At 37.0% G+C, this 24,126-nt stretch overlaps 1 protein-coding gene across 1 annotated transcript in view; it reads right to left on the reverse strand.

The window, feature by feature from the left end:
• STK17B (serine/threonine kinase 17b) overlaps positions 1-20,798 on the reverse strand; it is a 33,656-nt gene extending 12,858 nt beyond the window's left edge. The window contains exons 1-4 of the mRNA XM_062189431.1: positions 20,543-20,798; positions 12,843-13,011; positions 7,605-7,817; positions 1,542-1,686 (exon numbers count right to left, since the gene is read on the reverse strand). Coding sequence (XP_062045415.1) covers positions 1,542-1,686; positions 7,605-7,817; positions 12,843-12,964 — 480 coding nt within the window. The 5' untranslated portion in view covers positions 12,965-13,011; positions 20,543-20,798. The remainder of the gene's footprint in view (positions 1-1,541; positions 1,687-7,604; positions 7,818-12,842; positions 13,012-20,542) is intronic.
• Between the last annotated feature and the right edge of the window lie 3,328 nt (positions 20,799-24,126).

The raw sequence follows: 24,126 nt of genomic DNA on the forward strand, positions 1-24,126 counted from the left end.
TATATGAGCTGTGTCTGACTGTCCCCAGGTTTGTAGTCTTGACAATAAGATGTTTCATCCGTTGCCTTTTAGAACCATGTGAATCTGCTTTACTATTTTAGGCTTATTACAAAGTTCTCTGTTGTTTGGGGCCCAGCGCTGTGGCACAGCAGGTGGGTTAAAGCCCTGGCCTGAAGTGCCGGCATCCCCTATGGGCACCGGTTCAAGTTCCGGCTGCTCCTCTTCCAATCCAGCTCTCTGCTATGGCCTGGGATAGCAGTAGAAGATGGCCCAAGTCCTTGGGCCTCTGCACCCGCATGGGAGACCTGGAAGAAGCTCCTGGCTCCTGGCTTCGGACGAGCACAGCTCCAGCTGTTGTGGCCATCTGGGGAGTGAACCATCGGATGGAAGACCTCTCATTCTGTCTCTACCTCTCTCTGTAACTCTGTCTTTCAAATAAATAAAATAAATATTTTACAAAAACCAAAGTTCTCTGCTGTTTTCAAAACCTGTACACCAGGCGAGGTGCTGCTACCAAAGACTGTGCAAAAAACCATAATAGTTTCCCAATTTGGAGGGAATATATAATAACTTTATTATTAAGTCACAGAGACTATCACAGGAGGAAAAAGAGAGAGGAATCAGCTATGTTGTCAGCTAAGTTATTGTTTATATTCAATAAATACAGGTTTACATGCCATCCTTGACTTCAAGTGCTATGTGAGGCTATGTAACACACTTGGTTTGTCCTTAGCAGGAAAAATATCCTACAGGAAGTGGTGGGAATATGACTATACTGTCCTTGTCCACGTTGTTTCTTTTTTAGTATTTCATCAATAGGATAAATGGTAGGGATGCCAGGTGCTAAATACCATCCTTCCCCTCAACAGAGGGCCCCAATTCAGAAAAATATATTTTTGTTTGTTTGCAAAAGGGCTAACATGGATACATGTTCATATTAAAGATTTTAAGGTCATCTAAATAGTATCTAATCTGTAGCTGGAAACAAAGATTTGGAAATTAGGAGACAAGCCTGGGCTGTAGATAGAGTGAATGATGATGATGATGATGATGATGATGATAATGATAATGATAATGATAATGATAATGATAATGATGGAGGAGGAGAACGGTGAAGGGGGAAGGACAGAAGAAGAAAGTGATAATGGAAGCAGAAGAATCCACTGCTCAGAAAGTAAGAAATAGATTGATATAGATTTTAAGAATTTTGTGTGGATGTGGAGGATGCCTAAGTGGGGAAAGAAAAACAACATGAGAGGGAGAAGCATCAAGGTAAAGTAAGGAGCCTGAATGACCTGGAAAAAAAACCAAAAGACTAAAGCCAAGAACCCAGGAGTTCCTGAGTTGCTCACACATGCAGTCTACTGTTTGCCAGTAAAAAATCAAGTCCACATAGCACACAGGCAAAGAACACTCCCAGTGCAATGCAGACAACCACAATCGACTGCAGTTTCCTATCAACACCAACTTGGAATTGCCCACACCAAGAACTGAGAAGAAACACAGTTGTTCCTTTACTTTAAATCACATATTATTTTTACCTTTAAATCAAGATGTACAATGTTATTCTGATGCAGATAATAAACTCCTTCAAGTATCTGTTTAACAAGTCTGATAACATCATTTTCAGAGACCATTTCAGCCAGCTCAGGTAAACACAAGTTGAAAATTTCTCCACCTGCAGCACTGAATTAAAATTCAAATAACAGAAACTTAAAAATCATTCACCTAAAATGATAGCTTTTAAATTGAGTACACTTGTTAAGTAAAAGACACACAATTTGTGTACATAACACATTTAAAGACATAGTGGAAAGGAGGGGACCTTAAGGAAGAAAATAAATGACAACAATATTCCAAATTCTGAGTACTAACATTTGATATTCATTAAATAAAATTAAATCGCTTTAAAAAATCAAAAGGCTTTACATGAATATTTTGAAGTACTCTCTTATAGATATACTCTTATTTATATATACTCCTATTTCACTTCAATCCCACCCCAGTCTCAAAACTCCTTGAAGAACTAATGACAAATTAATTTAAGTATCTGTCTCAAGGTAGTGTGATAAAGACAATCTTAACATTAAAAATTGTGGTTTCCTATTAAGTTTAGAGTAGCTATTCCAAAATAATTTATATAAATTGGAAATACATTACTTATAAACTGAACAACTAATTAATTAATCTTCACAAATAATTAATATGCAGACTATCTCTAGTGATTCCTGGCTTGCATGTCAATGTTTACTTCTCACAGCCCTTCTCAAGGTCTCCTGGGGGAGAAGAGAAACCCATGGTATAGACTAGCAGAGACACTTTCTTTTCCTTTCTGGCTAAATTATATAGTTTCAACTAAAACAATCTTTTCAAAACAGAAAATGGTCTGACTACATTCCTGAAAAGACTCGCAAGACAGTATGATTAATAATATTATATTAAGTAATATGAATAATGCAATTGTAAGCAAATAAGAAAATGAAAAGATACAATTGGATTATCTTAGAGTAAGTTCTTGCTAGGCATTTTACAAGCTATAAATAATGACAATATAATCCTTTTAAGAGAAATCAGATCACATAATTTCAAATTATATAAAACTGTATAAAATATCAGTTTAAGTATTTATATCTGCTATACACAAAAAATAGATCTGAAATGTCATATGTACAGCAACATAAATTATTTGATGACAATATGAACATTTTATGATTATTTATGTACCAACATGTACATTATAGTCACTAAAGTTAATTCAATAATGAACCCTTCCCAACAATTCTAAAATTCAAAACAATATAAAACAAATAAAAAACACAAAAAAGCAAACTGAAAAAACACTTTCTGGTACCTAAGATATAAGACACCTGGACAGCCGGGTACTTATCAGGTGCCTACTAAAGTCATGATTGCCTGTGTTTTTGTTCTAATTTTGTCACTAATTAGATACATGAACTTGAACATATGAATAAATGATAGTTCCTACTTCACTGGTGGAAGACTTAGCTAATCCATATAAAGTATTGAACACAATTCATGTTATGAAGATCAAAGTAGATAATCTATATAAGTATTCATAACACTAATACCTGGTAAATAGTAAATATTACTATAATAAGCCAAAAAATATTAATTCCAAACCAAGACAACATCCAGCCTTTTTGAATTTGCAAGTTTCTTGTTAAACTCTGATTTTGAAAGAAACTCAGGAAGTCTTTGTTAAGTTAAAATTCACTTTTAAGAAACATTATATCCTTCATAGAAAAATGTGTATAATATATTCTTAAGTGAAAAAAGAGGTTAGAATTGAGTACGTCCAGATCACAATTTTGTTTCTAAAAGTACATATGCACAGATAAAACATAAGAATAATTTTAAAATATACCACAAAATAACCATAGTCCACAAATAATTTCTATTTGTTTTGCGTGTCTTCTAATTTAACACAATGAATAGGCATTACTACTACAACCAGGGAAGAGATCCTGAGGGTTTCTGATTTTGTTGTTTTTAGCTTGTTTCAATAACAAGATCAAACAAAATGCCATGATTTTCAAACCAACCACACTGTCTCTCCCTTTTTGTTTGGTAACTAAAAATGTTCTTTGTTGGACTACCATTTTTCACACAAAAGAGACATATAGGTAAAGCTATGGGAAATAGAACCTTAGGAAGAGCTGAAGAGGAAGAAAAAAAAAAAAACAGGTAACACAAGAAGCAGATTGTAAAAGTTAGCAGATACTTGAAAGTGAAATGGAAATAGTGAGTAGCAGAAAAGCAGATGCTGTAACAAAAGCCGCTCAGATCAGTGACTACAAAAAAGAAAAAATATCTCGATAGTCAGAAAAGTCACTAACACCATTATCATTGCCCTGGCTAGTATATTCAGGGTACTTCTACAGTTTCTCTCTTCACAAGAAGAGTTTGCCCCTAGAAGGGACCCCAACCCAAATTTTAGAAATTTGCAACATTTGTATTTATGCATTTGTACAAGTGTTATGTGTGAGTATATGTGATAATAGTAATAGCAATTGGGCCATCTTCCGCTTTCCCAGGCCATAGCAGAGAGCTGGATCAGAAGAGGAGTAGACAGGACACAAACAGGTGCCCACATGGGATGCTGCTACTGCAGGCAGAGGATTAAGCTACTGTGCCATAGCACCAGCCCCATCAATAGGATTTTAGAATGGAAAGAAACTAGGCAGAGTATTCCATTGCCTCTCTAAATTAGAGCATGTGATGTGATTACCAACTGCCCTTTTTGGAAAATTGTTTTATGAATTAAGTGGATTATAGATAAAATGTTTAACATAGAGCCTACTGTCTGGTAAATGCCCAACATATTTTTATTGTTGAGATTGTTGAGATTATACTGAAATGCACTGCTGTAGTGACTGAGATCATTCCAGAGGATGTAGCTTTCTATTTTGCATGTTCGTCACAGTGTCCATCCTTTTCTGTTGGGTCAGTGATATATTTGGTATATGACAGACAATTTTGTAATTTCCTGACAAAAAGGAAATATGAATTCTCTCCCACATAATCTCATAAAGTTGTCTCTGGTGAACAGAAGCAAGTTCCTCTTTTGAGGTTTGTTATTTCTAGGACAAAATATTTGTTCCATGTTCTCCAAAAAAATAAGTACTCTTTATAATAAATATTTTTGTTTTAAAATTCAGCATTAAATCTTAAAATGTTCAATTAGATGATACCTTCTTTCCAGAAGTAAAATCAAAGCTTTGCATATATTTTACATAATTCTCCAAATATACTTTAAATACTTGGTTTAGCGAAGTCTTTGCCTCATGGAGAATGGAGATGAAATGACTCAAAATTTCTCCCCAGCTTAAAGAAAGATGTAGTACTATCTTCTAAAAAAGTAGTATTTATATTACTTCTCCAATAAATAGTCAAAAAAAGGACAAAAGGTCATTTAGATGTTACAACTGGTAATGAAATATTTTCCTGTAGACTACATATTAAGATAAAAATGAAGTTTTAATAATTGCTTAAAAGTGACAAGCTGACTGCAAGGATGTAAATTTAATTCATAGAAGTCTAAGCAATTTAATTTGGTTCAAAAATAGGGTTAGATTAGGTAGAAGCAAAACAAAAATACAAACACAAAATCAAAATACTTCTACTCATAGCTGTGGCATTTCAGAGAGAAAGTTTCAGACAGATTCATATAATTAACAAATGTAACAATTTTAAAAGGTACCTTTTTTTTTTTTTTTTTTTTTTTTTTTTGACAGGCAGAGTGGACAGTGAGAGAGAGAGAGACAGAGAGAAAGGTCTTCCTTTTTGCCGTTGGTTTACCCTCCAATGGCCGCCGCGGTTGGCGCGCTGCGGCCGGCACGCCGCGCTGATCCAATGGCAGGAGCCAGGTGCTTCTCCTGGTCTCCCATGGGGTGCAGGGCCCAAGCACTTGGGCCATCCTCCACTGCACTCCCTGGCCACAGCAGAGAGCTGGCCTGGAAGAGGGGCAACCGGGACAGAATCGGTGCCCCAACCGGGACTAGAACCCGGTGTGCCGGCGCCGCAAGGCAGAGGATTAGCCTATTGAGCCACGGCGCCGGCCAAAAGGTACCTTTTTAAAGCAATAGTATGCCACTTACGTGGAGGGACATTTGGAAGCATCTAATACAAATACATATGCTTTCAATCTTTGACCTAGTAATCATACTTTTATGAAGTATAGTAGCACTACAACTCCACGAATAATGCACATCCATGGAAGGCTATTTGAATAAAACAAAATCCAACTATTCAATGGAGTGCTAAGCAGTCATTTTAAAACAGCTTTAGTAAAAATACTTAGCTTCTTATGAACTAATATAGGATGATTTCTGGCTAGTATAAGTTTTAAAAAGAAAGGTGAAAAGGGGTATTTGTAATATGCTAGTTTTTCTGTAAGAAAGGAAACATAAGTTTATAAAAATTTGCTCGTGTTTGAAAGAAGTATAAAGAATGAACCAGAAATGAACAAATGTGACTAACTTATAAAGGTTGGGTAGGAAGATAACAGAAAGTACAGGAATGGAAGCAAGGTTTTGTAACACACATTTATATATATCACTGTCTAACTCTGCCTGTCTATATATATATATATATATATATATATATATATATATGATTTTCTAACATTGTTCTTGGAAAAGACCTAGAAATAATGATACTCCTTTAAAAATAAGCATGTCTAGTACCCATCTTGCTTCCTAATTACCATTCCCCACTAAGAAGAACCAAAACTTCTTAGAGAGTTGGCTGACGAAATTCTGACGTGCATTAAGCAAAGAAATGCTCAAACACAAATAAGACTATATCAAAAGGACAAAGGAAGTAGCCTGAAAGCCTATTTCTGCCAATAATTTTTAAAATTTTTTTAGTTATTATTTTCATTTTTATTTGAAAAATAGATACATAGAGAGTCTGCCAAGAATGAACCAGGCCAAGGACAGGAACCAGAAACTCAATGTAGATGTCACATGTGGGTGGTAGGGACTCAAAACTTGAGACATCACCTATTGACTCCCAGGGTACCTATTAGCAGGAAGCTGGATCAGAAGTGGACAAGCCAAGACTAGAATCAGGCAGTATGACAGGGAAAGTACGGTACCCTAGATGGCAACCTAGCCAGTGCAACAAATGCCTGCCCCATACTTCTACTAATAGATTTAACAGTGATAAACTTGGGACAATTTAAACATGAAAAAAGATAGTGGTAGAAACTGATTAGAGCCAATTAGGTTAAAGCATAATGGTTTATTTTTAATGACTGATTTATTAGTTTAACAAAACCATGACTATTGAAGTTTACTATAAAATAGATTTACTTTATTAAAAATTATCCGAACCTAAAGAATATTAAACCTAAATTTAGCTGATCTCTTATCTCTTCCAATTGTTGCAGATATTCAAACACACATCTTAAATACCTGTGTATCAGACATAATAATAAATGTCAGACAATCATGCAATAAAGGCATTACTTAAGAGCTACATGCAAAAAAAAAAAAAAAAAAAAAAAAAAGAGCTACATGTAGGTACCCTAACCATTCTCTATCTCCATCACCCATGAACTTGTGGCAAGAGATATTTTATTTCTTATTGTGACAATTCCTAACATAGTGTTTTAAACATCACACATACTAAATGTATTTCTTTAACAAACAATGTACTAGCATACCTTGATGCAATTTATTGTTCTGTTCTCCTTGGGAAATTTTCTTGGAGATATTTTTCAAATAGGTAGACAAAAATATGAAAATTATTTCAATTCTACTTGTCATCAGATTGTTTTTCAGAAAAGCTCAAACAATTTCTCTTGCCATCAACAAAGACTATATATGCATTTCACTACATTTCCCAAATGTGTTTTTCATTTGTTTATTTTGTGCTGTTATTTTTTGTATGTGTGTGAAGCTGTACCTTTAGCTTGTAAAAATATTTGAAATTAAACTACCTCTCTAATATTTTATGAACACTAATTTTTAAAGTTCTTATCACAGTTTTATCATTCTTGACATCACAATTCAACTTATCTTAAAGTATTAAAAATATATACTATAGATTTACTTCAATATATTAAAGTATCTACTTACTATTCCAATATCAAAATTATTTCACTTGCATTTTCATAAACCTCATGAAGATTAATCACACGGGGACAGGACTTTGCCAATTCAAGTACAGCAATTTCATGTAGGATCTCTGCCCGACAATCTTGTCCTCTTCTTCTCTTTTTTAAAAATTTTGCAGCATATTCTTGGCCAGTAGATTTTGATATACATTGTCTAACCACAGCAAATTTTCCTCTGAAGGGGGAAAGTAAGGACAGCTTTAATTTTTCCATAGAGAATAGTTTTTCCATAGAGAATAAGATACTATTATATTATACCTTTAAAGCCAATTCCTTTAAATATTTGTGCCACTAGGTATTTATCTTTCTCTAAACTAAATCAAGCATTATATGCATTTTAAAGTGTTTTAAAAAATTTATATAACAAGAGACAGATAGCTCCCATCCACTGGCTTTATCCCCAGATGCCTACAATTGCTGGGGCTGGCACAGGCTGAGTCCAGAAGCTGAGAACTGAACCCAGCTCTCCTACATGGTGGCAGCGATCAATCACTTGAGCCTTTACTTGTTGCTTCCCAGGGTCTGCATTAGTAGAAATCTGGAACTACAGCAAAATCAGTACTGAAATTTAGGCATTCCAACATGCTATAAAGTGTCCTAACAGGCACCTTAGTCAAAAGGCCAAATGCGTCCCCACTTTGTATGTATCTCTGTATGTATGTATCATCATAGGAAAATAATATTATTTGTATACCAAGTCTATACCATACTCTTGATATAAATTATTGTAATTAAGTATTATAACAATCCCATATAGTAAATGTTATTTTGTTTTGTTTTGTATACAATAAAGAAGATATTTAATCTGGTCAAGATGAAGATTTAAACTTGGGTCTTTTTTCCAAAGACTGTACCTTCTATAAAGATCATATTAACACTCTAATCAAAATAGCTTTTCGTCAAATATAAAAAACTAAAATAAATGCAAAAATGGCTGTTTGACATATTTCATTTGTGTAATAATTTTGTCTTTTGATACAACTTTTAACAAGCTTTGAAATTTTCTATCACAATTTGACAGCAGTTTTACTAATCCATGTCCTAGTAATACATAGTCTATGAAGCCTGTAATAGGCACTTAAGGATATGTATCCTATGGGGAGTATTCAAAGACATTTCATGATCAGCTAAGAAAACTAATGGCATCAACAGCAATGTACAGGGGACAGCACTACGGTATAGTAGAATAAGCCTCTGCCTGCCGTGACAGTATCCCACATGGGTGCTGGTTAGTGTCCTGGCTGCTTCTCTTCAATCCAGCTCTCTGATAATGGCCTGGGAAGGCAATGGAAGATGGCCCAAGTACTTGGGCCCCTGCACCCAGTGGGAGCCTCAGAGGCTCCTAGTTCCTGGTTGGATTGGCCCAGCTCCAGTCGTTGTAGCCATTTGGGGAGTGAACCAGCAAGTGGGAGACCTCTCTCTCTCTTCTTCTTCTCTGTCTGTAACTCTGCTTCTCAAATAAATAAATCTTAAAAAAAAAGAACATCTTTGTACAAACAGACTCATCAAGTCACATTTATCATTTTAGGAAAAAGTATGTTTCTGGCTCTCTCCAGTATAATTCTCAGCACCTCAGCCAAAATTTAAAAAGAAATCGAAAATAAGAGTTTCCATTGGAATATTTATGCATTATAAGCCTGCATTTAGCCAAAACTTAGCTTCACAAAGGCTTAAAGCTATTAAGAGTCAAAGACCATTTTGAGAAACTAATAAAATCTATTGACTGTCCACAGAGAAAAATGTATAACTTCCCTTAAAGTAAGAAGTTTTACATACAATTCCAGAAGGTTTTCTAATTTTGAAGCCTGTCTATAAACCTCCTAAGCCTGAGTCTAGTAGATTCAAAACCAAGAACTTTTATCTAAAGGGCCAAGTTACTCCCTAATTTCTGGTAGTAACAAGCCAGGTATAAATAATCTTTGGAAAATCACTTTTGTCCTACAACTCCTTGTGACTCAGTTATCTTCAGAATATGCCACCAACACAGCACATCAGCTCTAACAAGGAAAACAATTCCTAAGTCACTTGGTGTTTAGAGGACGTGTGAGGGGAACACATTGCTTGATAGTGTTTTACTTGCTATTTCCAAGGACCAGGATTTCAAAGATTCCTACTCTTTATTTCCCACATCACCCCCAAATTGATGCCAATGAAAAAGCACTGGAAACCGTACTAAAAAATATAGCTAGGAATGAAAAAAACTAACAAGCTGCAATTTTACTCCTACATTTATTAAAATGTACATCAACTCAATAAATTTGCAAATACAAACTTGATGTTTGAAAGCAGTTTTTTAAGATTTAAAAATGCTTAACTATAAAATACTATCTCACTCTATCCAAAAGGAATACAAAATGCTGCATTTCAGTGAACACACAGAAAAGTAAATTAGTCCCTTTAAATCAAACCATTTTATAAATTTTTCTAAATTTTATACTGCATAAACTGAGTCAGAATAAGATTAAATGACTCATGAAAGGTCATATATGGAAAAGGAGTGCCAAGAACTAAACTGTAGAATCTAGGCTCCTAGTTTTCTGTTCGAACCACTACAAAACAATTCATCTTTTTAAAATTGTTTTTGAAAAGAAAGTTATTAAGTCATTCATGTCTTCAATTCTTACTCAGATTTAGAGGAAAAAAAGGAAATTTTAAGTTTTATAAAAATAAATTCACCTTGGAAACTTTAGGAAAAAGAAAACTGTGCATCTGAAAAAAATGTTTAGAGTACCAATGTGGCCATTTAGTTTGGCTACAATTTTATGATTAACCTACAAGTTGGAATTCTTGCAGAAGCAAAGAGGAAAACCAAAGAGTAAAACTTTTTATCTAATTGTTTCAGATATTCCCGAGAGGCTTTCTAAAATAAGTATGGTGCTCATTAATCCAAGGCAACGATGACGAAAAGATATTGATAATAATTTCTTCGTCAGTGTTCACCAATATGTAAAAGCTCCATGAAGGCAGGGATCATGTCAGCAGTTATAAAATCTACACTATTACCTTACACACAACAGGAACTGAAATATCTGTTGAATGGATGTCAGAGTTATAACCTTCTATAATACCATATACTATATAATTTTGTATCCTGTACTTAAAAGTATTTGTATTTTTAAAAGTTTATTTGAGATTCTAATAAATTTATATGCATTATATATTCATTTATACAGTATAAAGTAAGGTAAATATTTTTACCAAAATTATCAGATGACTTAGGGAGAAAGAAAGAAGTATTTTTTTTTTCATTCTAAGATGCTAGCTGTAGTTTAGAAGTATCAAAAATAATCTTCAATATATAATGTTCCTGTGTGAAATTTAGTAGAAACATTCAAGAAAATGTAAAACCCTTAACAATAATACTTAATTCATGCCCTAAAAAGGCAAGGCTGGCGAGATTTCCCAGCAGTGAACAGGTCTAGTAGTTACCCTTCTGCATTCTAGAGCACACAATAAAATGTGAACGGAGGGGGGAGGTAAGCCACAAAGGAAGCTGACGTTTATTTCTGAATCTGCCTCACCCTTCTAACCACAAGAAGTCCTATGAAATCTTGCTTCAATTGGGGGAGGATGAAAAAAGCTTAAACCAACATGTTAAAAAACAGGAACAATGCGAGTTTTTTGAGAATAGTCAAAAACGAACTGTTAACTTGCACATATTTTCCTTTAGTTTGCTAAGGGAAAATGAATTCTTTAACGATAACCTCTTAAAATTAAAAAAAACACAGTTGATTTGCAAAGATAACTTTATCGTTCACCAAACCACACAGTAGAATTATACACTTGAAAATGCACAGCTACATGAGAAATAAGATTATGACTCCAATTTCCATTTCACAAAAGCTTAAGATATTAAAATTGGTAACAATATTCAAAGAACCTGAAGCAAGTTTTTGTCAGATAAAGAGCCATGATTTCTAATTTATCAAGGTCTACTAAATAAACATTTCAATATTTGCCACATGACTCATTAGCCTATAACAAGTCAAAGAAAAATGTTACTTAGGTTTCTTTCAGAAAGATATTAGAAGATGGGATACTGGCAATCTGAATTTAAGTCAGATTCTATCAAGAGTTTTTGCTCTAAAATGTTAAATAAAAAGTACAACTTTTTCAAGTTTATGATTTTTACAATGGCAATTTATAAGACAATTCTGCATTATTCATCATATGTTTGAGTTCTCTAAAACCCTTACAGAAAAAATATTTTTATGAAATTTCTAGTTTCTTACATCCCTTAAAGAGTTAATAAATGTAAGAAAATTTGCCTATCAAAATAATAACAAATAGAATTCATTTTGTTACATGTACTATTCAAGGATTTACATATTCAATTACCTATTCAAAGCAATTTCTAAACATTTGTTGCAATATACAAGGAAACTTTGAGACATTTAGTCTATTCTCTCATTTAAAAAGGACATCACACAACCAAGTAGATCACACAATTTTGGATCTAATCCTACATTAATCACATTTAAAATACAAAAGGTATTTTTAAAAACTTGATTTATTTTTATAACTGTCATGTGTATTAAAATAGTAGTCTGAATGATCTCAATCAGGTCACTCCTTAGTCTTATGGACTTTCCACTTTGGTAAACCCAAACAGAATTTGTACATACTTTCACTTGCAGAACATTCATTCACTGTGAAAAATAATTTTACTATCAAATATGAATTAATTATTTTCATTGAATTTAAGAAGAGTAGGAGAATCTGTTTCTGTTTTTTGTAGCCCAGCACAATATCCTAGAAATTTTAAACAAATTATATAACAAAAACTTTATATCATTCTAAGCATTTTATAAGATTAACTAGTTTAATCTTCAAAACAACCATGTAAAATAGATACAATTATATTCTTTCCCACTTTTCAGTTGAAGAAGCTATGGCACTAAGAGGTGCAATAACTTATATGAGGTCAAACAGCTAGTAAATGATGGAGACCACAACTATATTCAGCAGTTCACAATGCTAAGTCTCTTCCCACTAACAGCCTCAAGTAAGAACGCAGATCTATCAGTGACCCCGAAGGTGGGTTGGATGTGCAATATAAACTCACTAAAGCCTATACAGATTAGATGCTGGCTTTCCTTTCTAATCATTGTAAATGACCTAGAGTGAGTTTTATAGTACTACAGAAACAAAAAGCCAAGATTTGAATTTGAACAACATACATATCATAAAGTTTCCTTACCTTCCTAGTTCTTTAGATGTAAGTGTATAGAAATTATTAAAGTTTTCCATTTTCATTGGGGTTTGAGGAGTTGTTGTTAGCATGCCTGAAATACTTCGGCAATCAAATCTTCTTCGTGACATGTTAGATGACTCCCAAATATGCTTCTTTCTCACTTATTTTCACTTATCTAAAAAAAAAAAAGAGAGAGAAAGATGATAGATGAAATAACTTAAAGCATAATTTTTAAAAACATGTTATCTCAAGCAGGATGTACATGTATAACTCCAAATATGGCTTAAGATACAACTACAAAAGAGAAAAAACAGATTTAAAAACCACCTTCCAGCCACAAAGAGGAATGAATAAAAAAGCACACACATAATCAGGTATCCCCACTATAACACTTGAATGAAGCTGCTAACTTCATTTCAGAATAAAACTGTAAAAATCCTCCCAAATTCTTAAAAATAGTTACCATACAACTATAACACAGGCAAACACTTCACTATTTTAAGCTCATTCTTTACAGTTATAGCTATCACATAACTAGGTGAGTTAATATAACAAGGTAATGACTACTCATTTAATTTTATATATTCAAAGTTGGTGGTAAACTCACATATTGTAAGTGAATCTACTAATGCATGAATGACTACAAGAAACATAACTTGTTTCTTGGATTCACCACATTTCAATACTAAATTCAGAAACTCTTACAGGCCTTAGAGTTTCTCCTCTGGCAGAACCTAGCGCAAAGGCTTTCATGTATAAAGAGCTCAATAATTTTGTTGAATGAGTAACTGACCACATACTGAGTCTTATTCCAAAATTCTAATCTGTATCTGAAGCTCACATTTATCTGGAACTTTGTGATATTTATATGCATGCAGTTTTAATATCCAAATTACTTTCATATTAACTGATTTTTTTTTAAAAAAGATTCATTTATTTAGTTGAGTGGCAGAGTTACAGTGAGACAGAAACAGGGACAGAGACAGAGAGAGATATCGATCTTCCATCTACTGGTTCACTCCTAAAATGGCCACAATGGCCAGGGCTGGGCCAGGCCAAAGCTAGGAGTCATGAGCTTCATCTGGGTCTCCTATGTGGGTGCAGGGGTCCAAGCACTTGGGCTATCTTCTGCTGCTTTCCCAGGTGCATTAGCAGGGAGCCGGATCAAAAATGGAGCAGCCAGGACTTGAAGCAGCGCCCACACAGGATGCTAGTATTGCAGGTAGCAGCTTAACCTACTATGCCACAATGCTGGCCCCCTAATTTTTATAATGTGAGTAAACAATATAAAATATTGCTGGGTTCCTGCTGGGCCTTCCTAATAAAAAAAATCAGGTATTAGTCTTCTAGTGTGATGATAGTGGAATGGAATTTTACTGTAACTTATTTTGTATTTCCTTGCTTATTAGTCAAGAAAGCTTTGATTGTGTTGTTTTTGTTGTTGTTGTTGTTGTTGTTTTGGACAGTGAGAGAGAGAGACAGAGAGAAAGGTCTTCCTTTTCCATTGGTTCACCCCTCACTGGCCGTTGCGGCCGGCATGCAGCAGCTGGCGCACTGCACTGATCCGAAGCCAAGAGCCAGGTGCCTCCCCTGGCCTCCCATGCGGGTGCAGGGCCCAAGCACCTGCACCATCCTCCAGTGCACTCCCGGGCCACAGCAGAGAGCTGGACTGGAAGAGGAGCAACCGGGACAGAACCAATGCTGCAACCGGGACTAGAACCCGGAGTGCTGGCACCATAGGCGGAGGATTAGCCTAGTGAGCGGCAGCACCGGCCTCTCTCTATACTCTTGACAGGCATCTCCTGGCCATTGTTGAGTAGCTACAACGTTTCCACATACAAAAGGTTCCCAAGTTATCCTAAACTCAACTCTTAAATGTCTTTTTATTTTCTGTTTTGATTAATAATCATGTATCTTGTGCATTCTGATGGCACTCAAGATACATTGGTCACATTACTCTCTGAAAAATCAATATAGATATCAATTTCTATGCTCAATTTTTTTTTTCAGATCATCTTTGGACTTTTTAAAGTTTTACTCTGAAATTAAAAGATCTATGGATATGTATGTTTATGATAAAATTTATATTGTACATGAGTAATAGAGAAAGAAGTAATATAGTTGGACTACATCCCCTACACTTCATCAGGCTTTGGGAAACGGAGAACAATAAGATGCCAACTGAATCATAGAGACAGAATATGTTAGGCTCTAGGTTCTCAATTTTCAGCTCACGTAAATTCTGGATTTTAAGATATTTACCTCATGTTGCAATGTGTCAGCTTTGAAGTGTATAAAAAACTAGATCTATTTCATGAGTAAGCATTTTCCACTCCCCATTTTTCAAGATTCAATATGGGTGTCTTGTTGACATAATCAGGATTTAGGTTCAATGATGCATAATTTACAATAGTGAAAAAAAATACCCAGAGAACTTGCTGAATCCATGAACTTCAAAGTCCGACAGTAAGGAAACAGTTAAACATATCTAAATAATACAATCTTACATATTCAATAAAAATTGTGCTTTCAAGCACTCTTTTTAATTCAATACTAAATGAAAAAAGGAAGATATAACTTTATATATAGTATGATCATTATGTGGTAAAATATAAAACCAAAGAAAAGGAAATACTAGAAAACTGGCAAAACATTAATAGTGGTAAGACACAATTAAGCTTTCAATTATACAGGTACTACTAAAAATAATAGTACATTTGCTTTTAATTTTTTTAACTCCCATTACAATTACCACAGTAAGTCATAAGTAGATCAGTGAAGGGAGGAAAGGAATGAAAACTTAGATTTGGGGCCAGCATTGTGACACACAGCTGGTTAAACTGCCACTTGGGACACCAGCATTCTACATCAGTGTTGATTCAAGTCCCGGCTGTTCTACTTGAGATCCTGGTGCCTACGATTGCACCTGGAAAGGTAGCAAAGTTGGCCCAAGAGCTTGGGCCCTGTCACCCACACAGAATACCCATGGGGAGTTCTTGGCTTTAGCCTGGCACAGTCTCAGCTGTTGCAGGCATTTGGAGTGTGGACCAGCATATATGGAACATCTCTCTCTCTCTTTGTCACCATGCCTTTCAAATAAACAAAAACTTTTTTTAAAAGAAACATTAGATTTGATCTGGGTCTTCCATAACTTACTTGAATGGAGAAAGCAAATATGATTCAATCAAAAGAAAAACAGAGTCTACCACATAGCTGTATTTTTAAAACATAATCATCATTATATTCATTACAGATATCCAAGAAAAATGTTTCACAAAAATAGAATATAATGAAAATGTCTACAGAACTATATTGCCTGCTTTGATTCCTTCATTAGCTCTCAGTTATTTATCTATAAACTAAGGATTTTTTAAAAAAAATTATTTATTTTATTTTAATGGCAGAGTTACAGAGAAAGAGAGAGAAGCTGAAGTCCTTATAGCATGTCATATGTAAAACTAGCACACACTAGTTTCATTTCCTGCCACATTTATATCTGAGTAATGCCTCCATATTTTTGTTGTATTTCTCTGCCTGAAACATCCTTTCTACTTTTCCCAATATAGAATAGCATCTCTTCCAGAAAGCTTTGCCTAAAACTCTTAAACTGACTTAAATGCCTCTCTTTTATGCTTCACATAAGAGGACCACTGGCATATTTCTTTGCCTCAAAAGGCATCATATTAGACTGTAATTTTGTTTAGTGTCAAAAGGACAGTAAGCTTTACTTTTATGCCTTAGCAGCATTGTATCTGGTACCAGGCAGGAATTCAAAAAATGTTTGATGAACTGAATTAGAACTATGATATATAGCAAAAACAGCTTTTGGGTACAGTTTGTGTTTTCAAGGGGTTAGCAGAATTTGAGATCTGTCTTGGAAGTACAGTCCTAGAGCTTCAAACACAGCTAATCCCTGCTTAATTCAGTATTTGGCTAAATAATATAAAAGTATTTTAAAATGTTATTAAGGAACTTCAGTTCAAAATGGGGTGGCCACAAAGTCTGGAACATGGATAAAATTATTTTAACATATATTGTAATTTCAATAAATATAATGTCAACGGGCAATTTATTTTATATTTAACTATCTCTCTATACTAGGTGGTCACCTGTTTTAATGTAAATATCTACTTTAGCTAAAAACATCAATATTTTAAGGGATACCTCAGTCAGGAAATTCGGATACTTGTCCTATTAGAATTGATTAAGCTAGATCTTCATGAAGTAAATGTGAAAGGCAATGGACAGCAAAGTAAGTCACAAGATCGTAAGAAAGCAGCCCTCTCCTACACAGATATTTACTGCATCACGTTTTTTTCTAAGAAACAGAGTAACCGTAGAATTATTTATCTAGCACCCATCAAAAGAAAAGGAGGGATTTTCTGCTGGTGTGGTAGAAGGATCGAATTTGAATTAATCATTAGTTAGAAGTAAAGGTATTGGTGTAGGGATGGTGATGATTTTCAATTTCAGGGAAGAAGCTTTATTCCTTATATTAGAGTACTTCAAAAAGTTCACAGAAAATGAAATTAAAGGATAAGTTTATTTGGTGAAAAAAATATTTTAAACTCACCCATTATGTTTTTAGAACACACATTTTCCATGAACTCTCTGAAGGCTTTTTGTATGTATTGTACTAACATACCTTTTTTAAAATATATATTTAACAGAAAGTACAGCTGAAAAATTTAATCCCTTGAAAATCATGATAGGACACCAGTAAGCTAAGTCTAGTCCAACCAGTCTCTATTTTACTACCTCAGGGCTGAAGTCCCAGGCAATGACCCCAGGCCTGATTCTGTGCCAAGCCAACAAGGCTTGATGCTGTCTCTTTGCATCTTTAGAAAAAGAATTAAACCCTATAATTGTAAGCTAGAAAAAAAAAAGATGTTGGAAAACGGAAATATAGTGGGCCAACAAACTCACAGTAGTTGTCAATCATCAGACTGAAAATTAGGTTTCTGTTGTAAAATAAATTACTATTTACTTAATAGTACCATTTAAGTACTGTTTATTCAGTAACTATGACAATGCAAAATGGAATCTGATCCTTTAAGGATTCAAGCAGAAAATATCTCAATGTTAAAATTTTGTTAATGTCTAAAATAAAACTACTTCTTTTTTGGAGTAGTTGCAAAGAGCCTGGGATGAGTCAAAAATATATAAAAATAGTAAAAGAAACTGATTAATTTGTATGTTTAAGATCACAGTGAAGTTCCAGGTTAAACAAAAGAGATAAATAAATCAAAGATAAAATTTAAATAAAATGTGCCTTGTAAATAGCAAAACATTTAGATAAAATATGTGCTTGTGACTTAATTTATAAAAACATTTTTAATTGAAATATTCAAAGATATATCCTTTGACAATAGTCTATTATAGAATATAGACTATTTAAAAATAAAATCATTGTCATCGGTATTATGGAAAAATGAGAGCAACTGGATACATCTGAAGTTTTCCCCAAGTGGAAAGGTAGTACATAACGGTTCATGTTTTTGACATAATGAATACTCAGAGTCCAAAGGAATTATTTTTAAAAAATCAACAATTATTTAATGCTATAACTAGTACTCAAACAGTATGTTTCACTTTGTGTGTCTATGTGGGTGCAAACTGTTGAAACCTTTATACTAAATTGATCTTCTGTATATAAAGAGAATTGAAAATGAATCTTGATGCAAATGGAAGGGGAGAGGGAGTGGGAGAGGGGAGGGTTGCGGGTGGGAGGGAAGTTATGGGAGGGGAAAGCCACTGTAATCCATAAGCTGTACACTGGAAATTTATATTCATTAAATAAAAGTTTAAAAAATAAAAAATAAAAAAAAAAATTTCACCAAAAAAAAAAAAAAATCAACAATTAACCGAAAGCTTCTAAAAGAATATGGCCACTATTCTTCTTAGCTGCCAGTTTTACATACAGGAAATATGCACTACCATACACCACACGTGCAAGTTTACAGCATGTGGATCGAGGACTGAGTGGAAGTGTGTCATTGATTTCCTTGATTTCTGGGTTTTTAATTGAGCCTCTCAGATTAAAATGGGGGAAGTTTTGATAACAAAATTCTCCCTTATAAAAGCTAGGCAGCTTTAAAACAAACTTATTAAAAGATTAAAGGTTCACTTAACAGCAGTAAAACATTCTCAGTGCAAGCTTAAAAATAAAATTGATAAAAAATGTAATCCATAAAATGTATCTTCTTCAAATGCGATATTCATATGTTGACAGTGATCAGTCTTGGCTAGATCCATCAGAATGATTCTGTCTTAAGCTGCAATTCACCAACCAGTGACCAAGAGAAGTAACTATTCCATCTACACACACACAGAGTCTTGAAATTATTACAGAAAGCTTACTTTTTAAAACATACCACCATGTAAGTAAATCTATTTTACTTCAATTTTAGATTCCTATTTTTAGAAAAGTGATCTAAAATGTGTAAAATTGTATCTCAGAAATGAAACAGCTATTAATAACTCCCATTTTTAAAATAGTTTTTTTTTTAGTTGAACATCTCAGCTTTTAAAACACTACACAATTTTCTGTAAGTACGTAGTTATAAAGCTAACATTTTAGAAGTTGTTCAATACTACTTCTGGACAGTTCACCATACAACTACAAAATAGTGTATCAATGACAGAGTAGGTTTATCTTTTCCTTCAATTAAATTGTGCTCTTGGATTCAAAATGCCAGCTTACACATGCCGTCACTTGCCCAGTCATTTCTATAGCCCATGGCGACTCAGCTCACACTTTCTCATGGACGAAAACTTACAGGGGCTACACCTTATCAAACATCCCTGCAAGGTTCAGCATATCATTGCTACCACAGAGGTAAACATGACATCGGCAAAACGATCAGTGAACATGATCCACAGACCTAATGTCTGTAAATATGATTGAAATCTGACCTGCATTATGGCTGGGTTTAAAAACGCATTTTTCTTCTTAATTGCAATTTACAAACTGATGTTAGAGTTGCCTCCAGTCCCATCATAGTCAGACAGGAAGGACTAACACCAGCTATCAGCTGCCATAAAGCCTCTTTCAACTTTATCTCCACTTAGACCTCAGTGAGGCGCTTTTCCCTACAATAAACCAAAGAACTCGGGCAAATGTCAAAATCGTAGTCACCACGGAGCTGTACGGTTTGAGAATGGGCCATGTACACTATGTGCCTTATATACTTTATTATTTTTAAAACATTGCTTAAAAATCCCCGAAAATTCGACTTGTTCTCTAGTCACTAGCGTTTTAAAAAAAAAAAAAAAATCTGGTTCACAAGGAGTAGCTGAAAGCTCCCTGCAAGATGAGCAGGAACTTCGTATGAAAGACAGCTGTGAGCAGGCCGTGTCCGCGAGCCCAGACGTGAACACGTCCTGTGCCCCGAGGACCACGTCGGCAGGACGTGCAAGGGACGCCAGGGAGCCCGCCGCCAAGGGCTGCACGGGCTGACCCTCAAGCAGGGCTCCCGGGGCTGGCAGGGGTGTCAGGAAGACCACCCGCCACCCGCCAGCGCCGCACCCGACGGGGCCAGCCAAGCGGGACTCTGGCCGGAGCAGGGGGTCACCCGAGGGGCGGCAGGGTCCGAGCCCGGGGTCCGAGCGGATCCCTCCGCTCCCGCGGCGACCCCCGCCCTTCTCTCCAAGCCCACCTGCCAATCCCGAGAGGCCCGCGGACTCGCGAGGCTGAGGACACTGACCTCTCTGGCCACTGCAGGTTCTTCTGAGGCTGCCCCCGTTGAGGGGGCTCCTGTCCCGCCCCGCGCCAGGAACCGTGACAGGACGTGTTCGCCAGCTCTGGCCGGGGACGTGGGAGGTTGGCAAGATCCACTTTTCCTTTTTCCCCAACAGGAGGCTACAGTAGTGACCTGGCCCCCGGTGAGGAGACTCCCGGCGACCGCGGCACAGACGATGACCGAAGCTTACAGTTGAGGTTTGAAAACTGCTGCCGACTCCGGAGGCACTGCTGTTCGCTAGGTCCCACCCCCTGTGGCGTGAGGGCCAATGGAGGCGCTCGCGGAGGGTGGGGCTGTCACGTGACGGGCGGGGCGGGGCGCCGGCCGGCCGGCGTCGCGTGCTACGGGGCGTGGTCCCAGCGGTGAGAGGGTGTGGCCCGCGCCGGGCTGGTTGGCGGCGGGCGGCCGGGCGACAGCGCGGGGCAGGTGGGGCGCGCTGAGGGGAGGGGCGAGGCGGCGCACGGAGTAGCTGTAACCTTTGCCACGCTGCTTCCCACCCTCGGACTAGTCCGTCCTCTAGGTACGAGGAGCGGTAAGAAGCCAGATTCGTCCCAGCTGCTTGCGACTTTTCACCAAACTTCTGTGCTTACCGGGTCTCCTTCCCTGGGCCCCAAAACCGCCCTCACAGTGGAGGGCCCAGTTCGCTACGACTTGGTAGAGGTTCCTCGGAGCATCAACATTGCTTGGGGATTTGTGGAGCCTGGGCCCCACTGTGAGGTCTGCGCCGGCGAAGCTTGCCCTTCTGAGACAGGGAGCGTCCCAATATGTGGAGCTAAGGGGAAGAATGCACACCCCAACCTGCTCAGAATCTGAAGACAGTGACAAAGCTGAGCGTTCTTACTTTACCTATAAAATCTAGGGTTGGTGGCAGAACATATTTACACTAGCTGCAGCAAACTATTGGGAAAAGATGGAGTGGAATTGTCCCCTTCCTTTCAAAAGACTTTAAGAGCCATCATTTAAAGGGGAAATTTTCTTGTTCTGTCTCATGGAGCCAAGCCAATTTTCATCAAGCAGTTTGTTTTCTGCTCCACACTGTATGTGCCCCAAGATAAACGCATAGAATGCATCATAGCCATCTAATGACATCCGTCTGTCCTTACTTACACTGATTCCTTTCTAGTTTAATGGGTCTAGCTTCTAAGCCTTGTCAGGTGGAGAGGATTACTTCCATCTGTCTAATTTCTTGTTGCTAACAATTGGCCTGACTGGAGAAGCCTAATGGTAGGATGGAAATAAAAAAGGAAGTTGCATGCTCAGCTGACTTTTCAGGTGTCTGCAAACCAATGACACTGTACTTGTCTTTTCTTTCACAAACACAGGTGCTGCCTGCCAGAGGTCTCAGCACCAGCACTGCAACCAGTAAGTAACCTCTTGGTGTGTCTGGAGTACATCGCTGTGGTGGGTTTTTGTGTGTGTGATTATGTAATCGTGGACCTCCTTAATTGCAACATTTGACCAATTGCCAGCTGTTAGTAATTCTCTCACACTGAACCTGCCTTGTCCTTTGTCATAAACCCAATCCAACATCACTTCACACTTGGACACAAAACCTTCTCTCCTCATCACCACTTCCAACCAATCCTCCCAGTCACAGACTCTGCTTCAGCCACCAAGCTTCCTGGGGCATCTTAGCATGTCTTGCATTTTCTCTCCTTTGCCTTGGCTGCTGCTTTTCATTATCTTTTTCATCAGTTTCCAAGTCTAAGAAGGTAACTCTCTCCAGAAATCGGAAATCTTGGCTGATTTCTATTTTCCATTCCCTGCCCAATCACCTCTTTGCCGTATATTACTGGATGTTTGGCCTACATTTGTTCCACGTCTTTTTGTCATGCTCCTAAATAGGCTGTGAATGGTTGTGTCTGATGTCAGAGTTGTCTACCAGAGCTAATCACACTCTTCCATGGACATTCAGCTACATTTGTTGGTCTCTGGCAATGATGTTCGAGTAACAAGGAATTCCTGCTGCTGATAAGGAGACTGTACCTATTCTGAGAGCTTGCAGGAAAATTCAGGAGTCAGCACATCCCTGCAACCCTCCTCTTTAAAATTTCTTTTCTTTTTTTTTTTTATAAATGTACTTTTTTTTCTAATTTTTTAACTTTTATTTAATGAATATAAATTTCCAGTATACAGCTTATGGATTACAATGGCTTCCCCCTCCCATAACTTCCCTCCCACCCACAACCCTCCCCTCTCCCGCCCCTTCTCCCCTTCCATTCACATCAAGATTCATTTTCAATTCTCTTTATATACAGAAGATCAATTTAGTATAAAGATTGCAACAGTTTGCACCCACATAGAAACACAAAGTGAAACATACTGTTTGAGTACTAGTTATAGCATTAAATCACAATGTACAGCACATTAAGGACAGAGATCCCACATGAGGAGCAAGTGCACAGTGACTCCTGTTGTTGACCCAACAAATTGACACTCTAGTTTATGGCGCCAGTAACCACCCTAGGCTGTCGTCATGAGTTGCCAAGGCTATGGAAGCCTTCCAAGTTTGCCGACTCTGCTCATATTTAGACAAGGTCATAAAAGACAGAGTGAGGATAGTAACCAATGATCCTAAGAGTGGCATTTACCAGGTTTGAACAATTACAGCATTAAGTGGGGAAGAGGACCATCAGTACACACAGGTTGGGAGTAGAGCCATTGGTGGTAGAGTAGAGGTTATGATTACAAAGGAATGAGGCCCAAGTGCGCTAGACAGGGTCTAGAACAAAGGACAGAGTCATTATTAGAGGAGCTAAGAAAGGTGCTGTCTAAGCTACAATTAAGTTTTCTGATTGAGAGGCAAATAGAACCTGATAGAAGGGGCTTGATAATAATCTGGTGGGCTTTAGGCCTTGTAAGTTAAGAGGCTCAGACCTATCTATCTCTTCACATGGGGTACATCCTAAGGGAGGTGTGAACCTCCTAGGGGAAGGCACTCTGTTGACTTTCATTACTTGGCTGGGCTGGGAGGAGAGCTGGCCAGGTCAAGGCAGGTGGCACCTCTAACAAGAAATTTACAGTTCTGCCTGCAATGTTGCTGACCCTACTTGACCATCCCCTCAGCTGCAGTGGTCACTTTGGAAGTTGGGCTGAGTGAAGGGCTTTTCAGCTTAGAGCCAATAAGATCTGTGGCTCTGACCTGGGCATCCTTCGACTCCAGGGCAGGTCCATTTCCAGTGATCCAACTCTTGGCAGAGCTGCCAGGGCTCTTCACAAGCTGACTTCTGCTGAAGCCCAGGCTTACCACATTGAAAGCCACTGCAGTGGACTGGCCTGTTGGGTCTCCTTGAGGGCAGATCACTGTACAGATCAGCCATTAATAGGCCTGCCACCCATTGCTTCTGATGCCTAGCTTTCTTTTCCTCCTGGTTTGTGTTAAAGCAGACCAGAGGATGCAAGTCAAGGGAGTGCCCAAATCCCATCTCTAATCTTCGGTGGCCTGAACTGCAAGTCTATAGTCACAGGCGTGTTCTGTAGTAGTTTTTCTAAGGTAGACAATGCCCATGAGGAAAATTATATTCTCACTTTAAAACTTTCTTTCCCTT

The sequence above is a fragment of the Lepus europaeus genome, chromosome 1 (genome assembly GCF_033115175.1).
Source record: "Lepus europaeus isolate LE1 chromosome 1, mLepTim1.pri, whole genome shotgun sequence".
Lineage (NCBI taxonomy): Eukaryota > Metazoa > Chordata > Mammalia > Lagomorpha > Leporidae > Lepus > Lepus europaeus.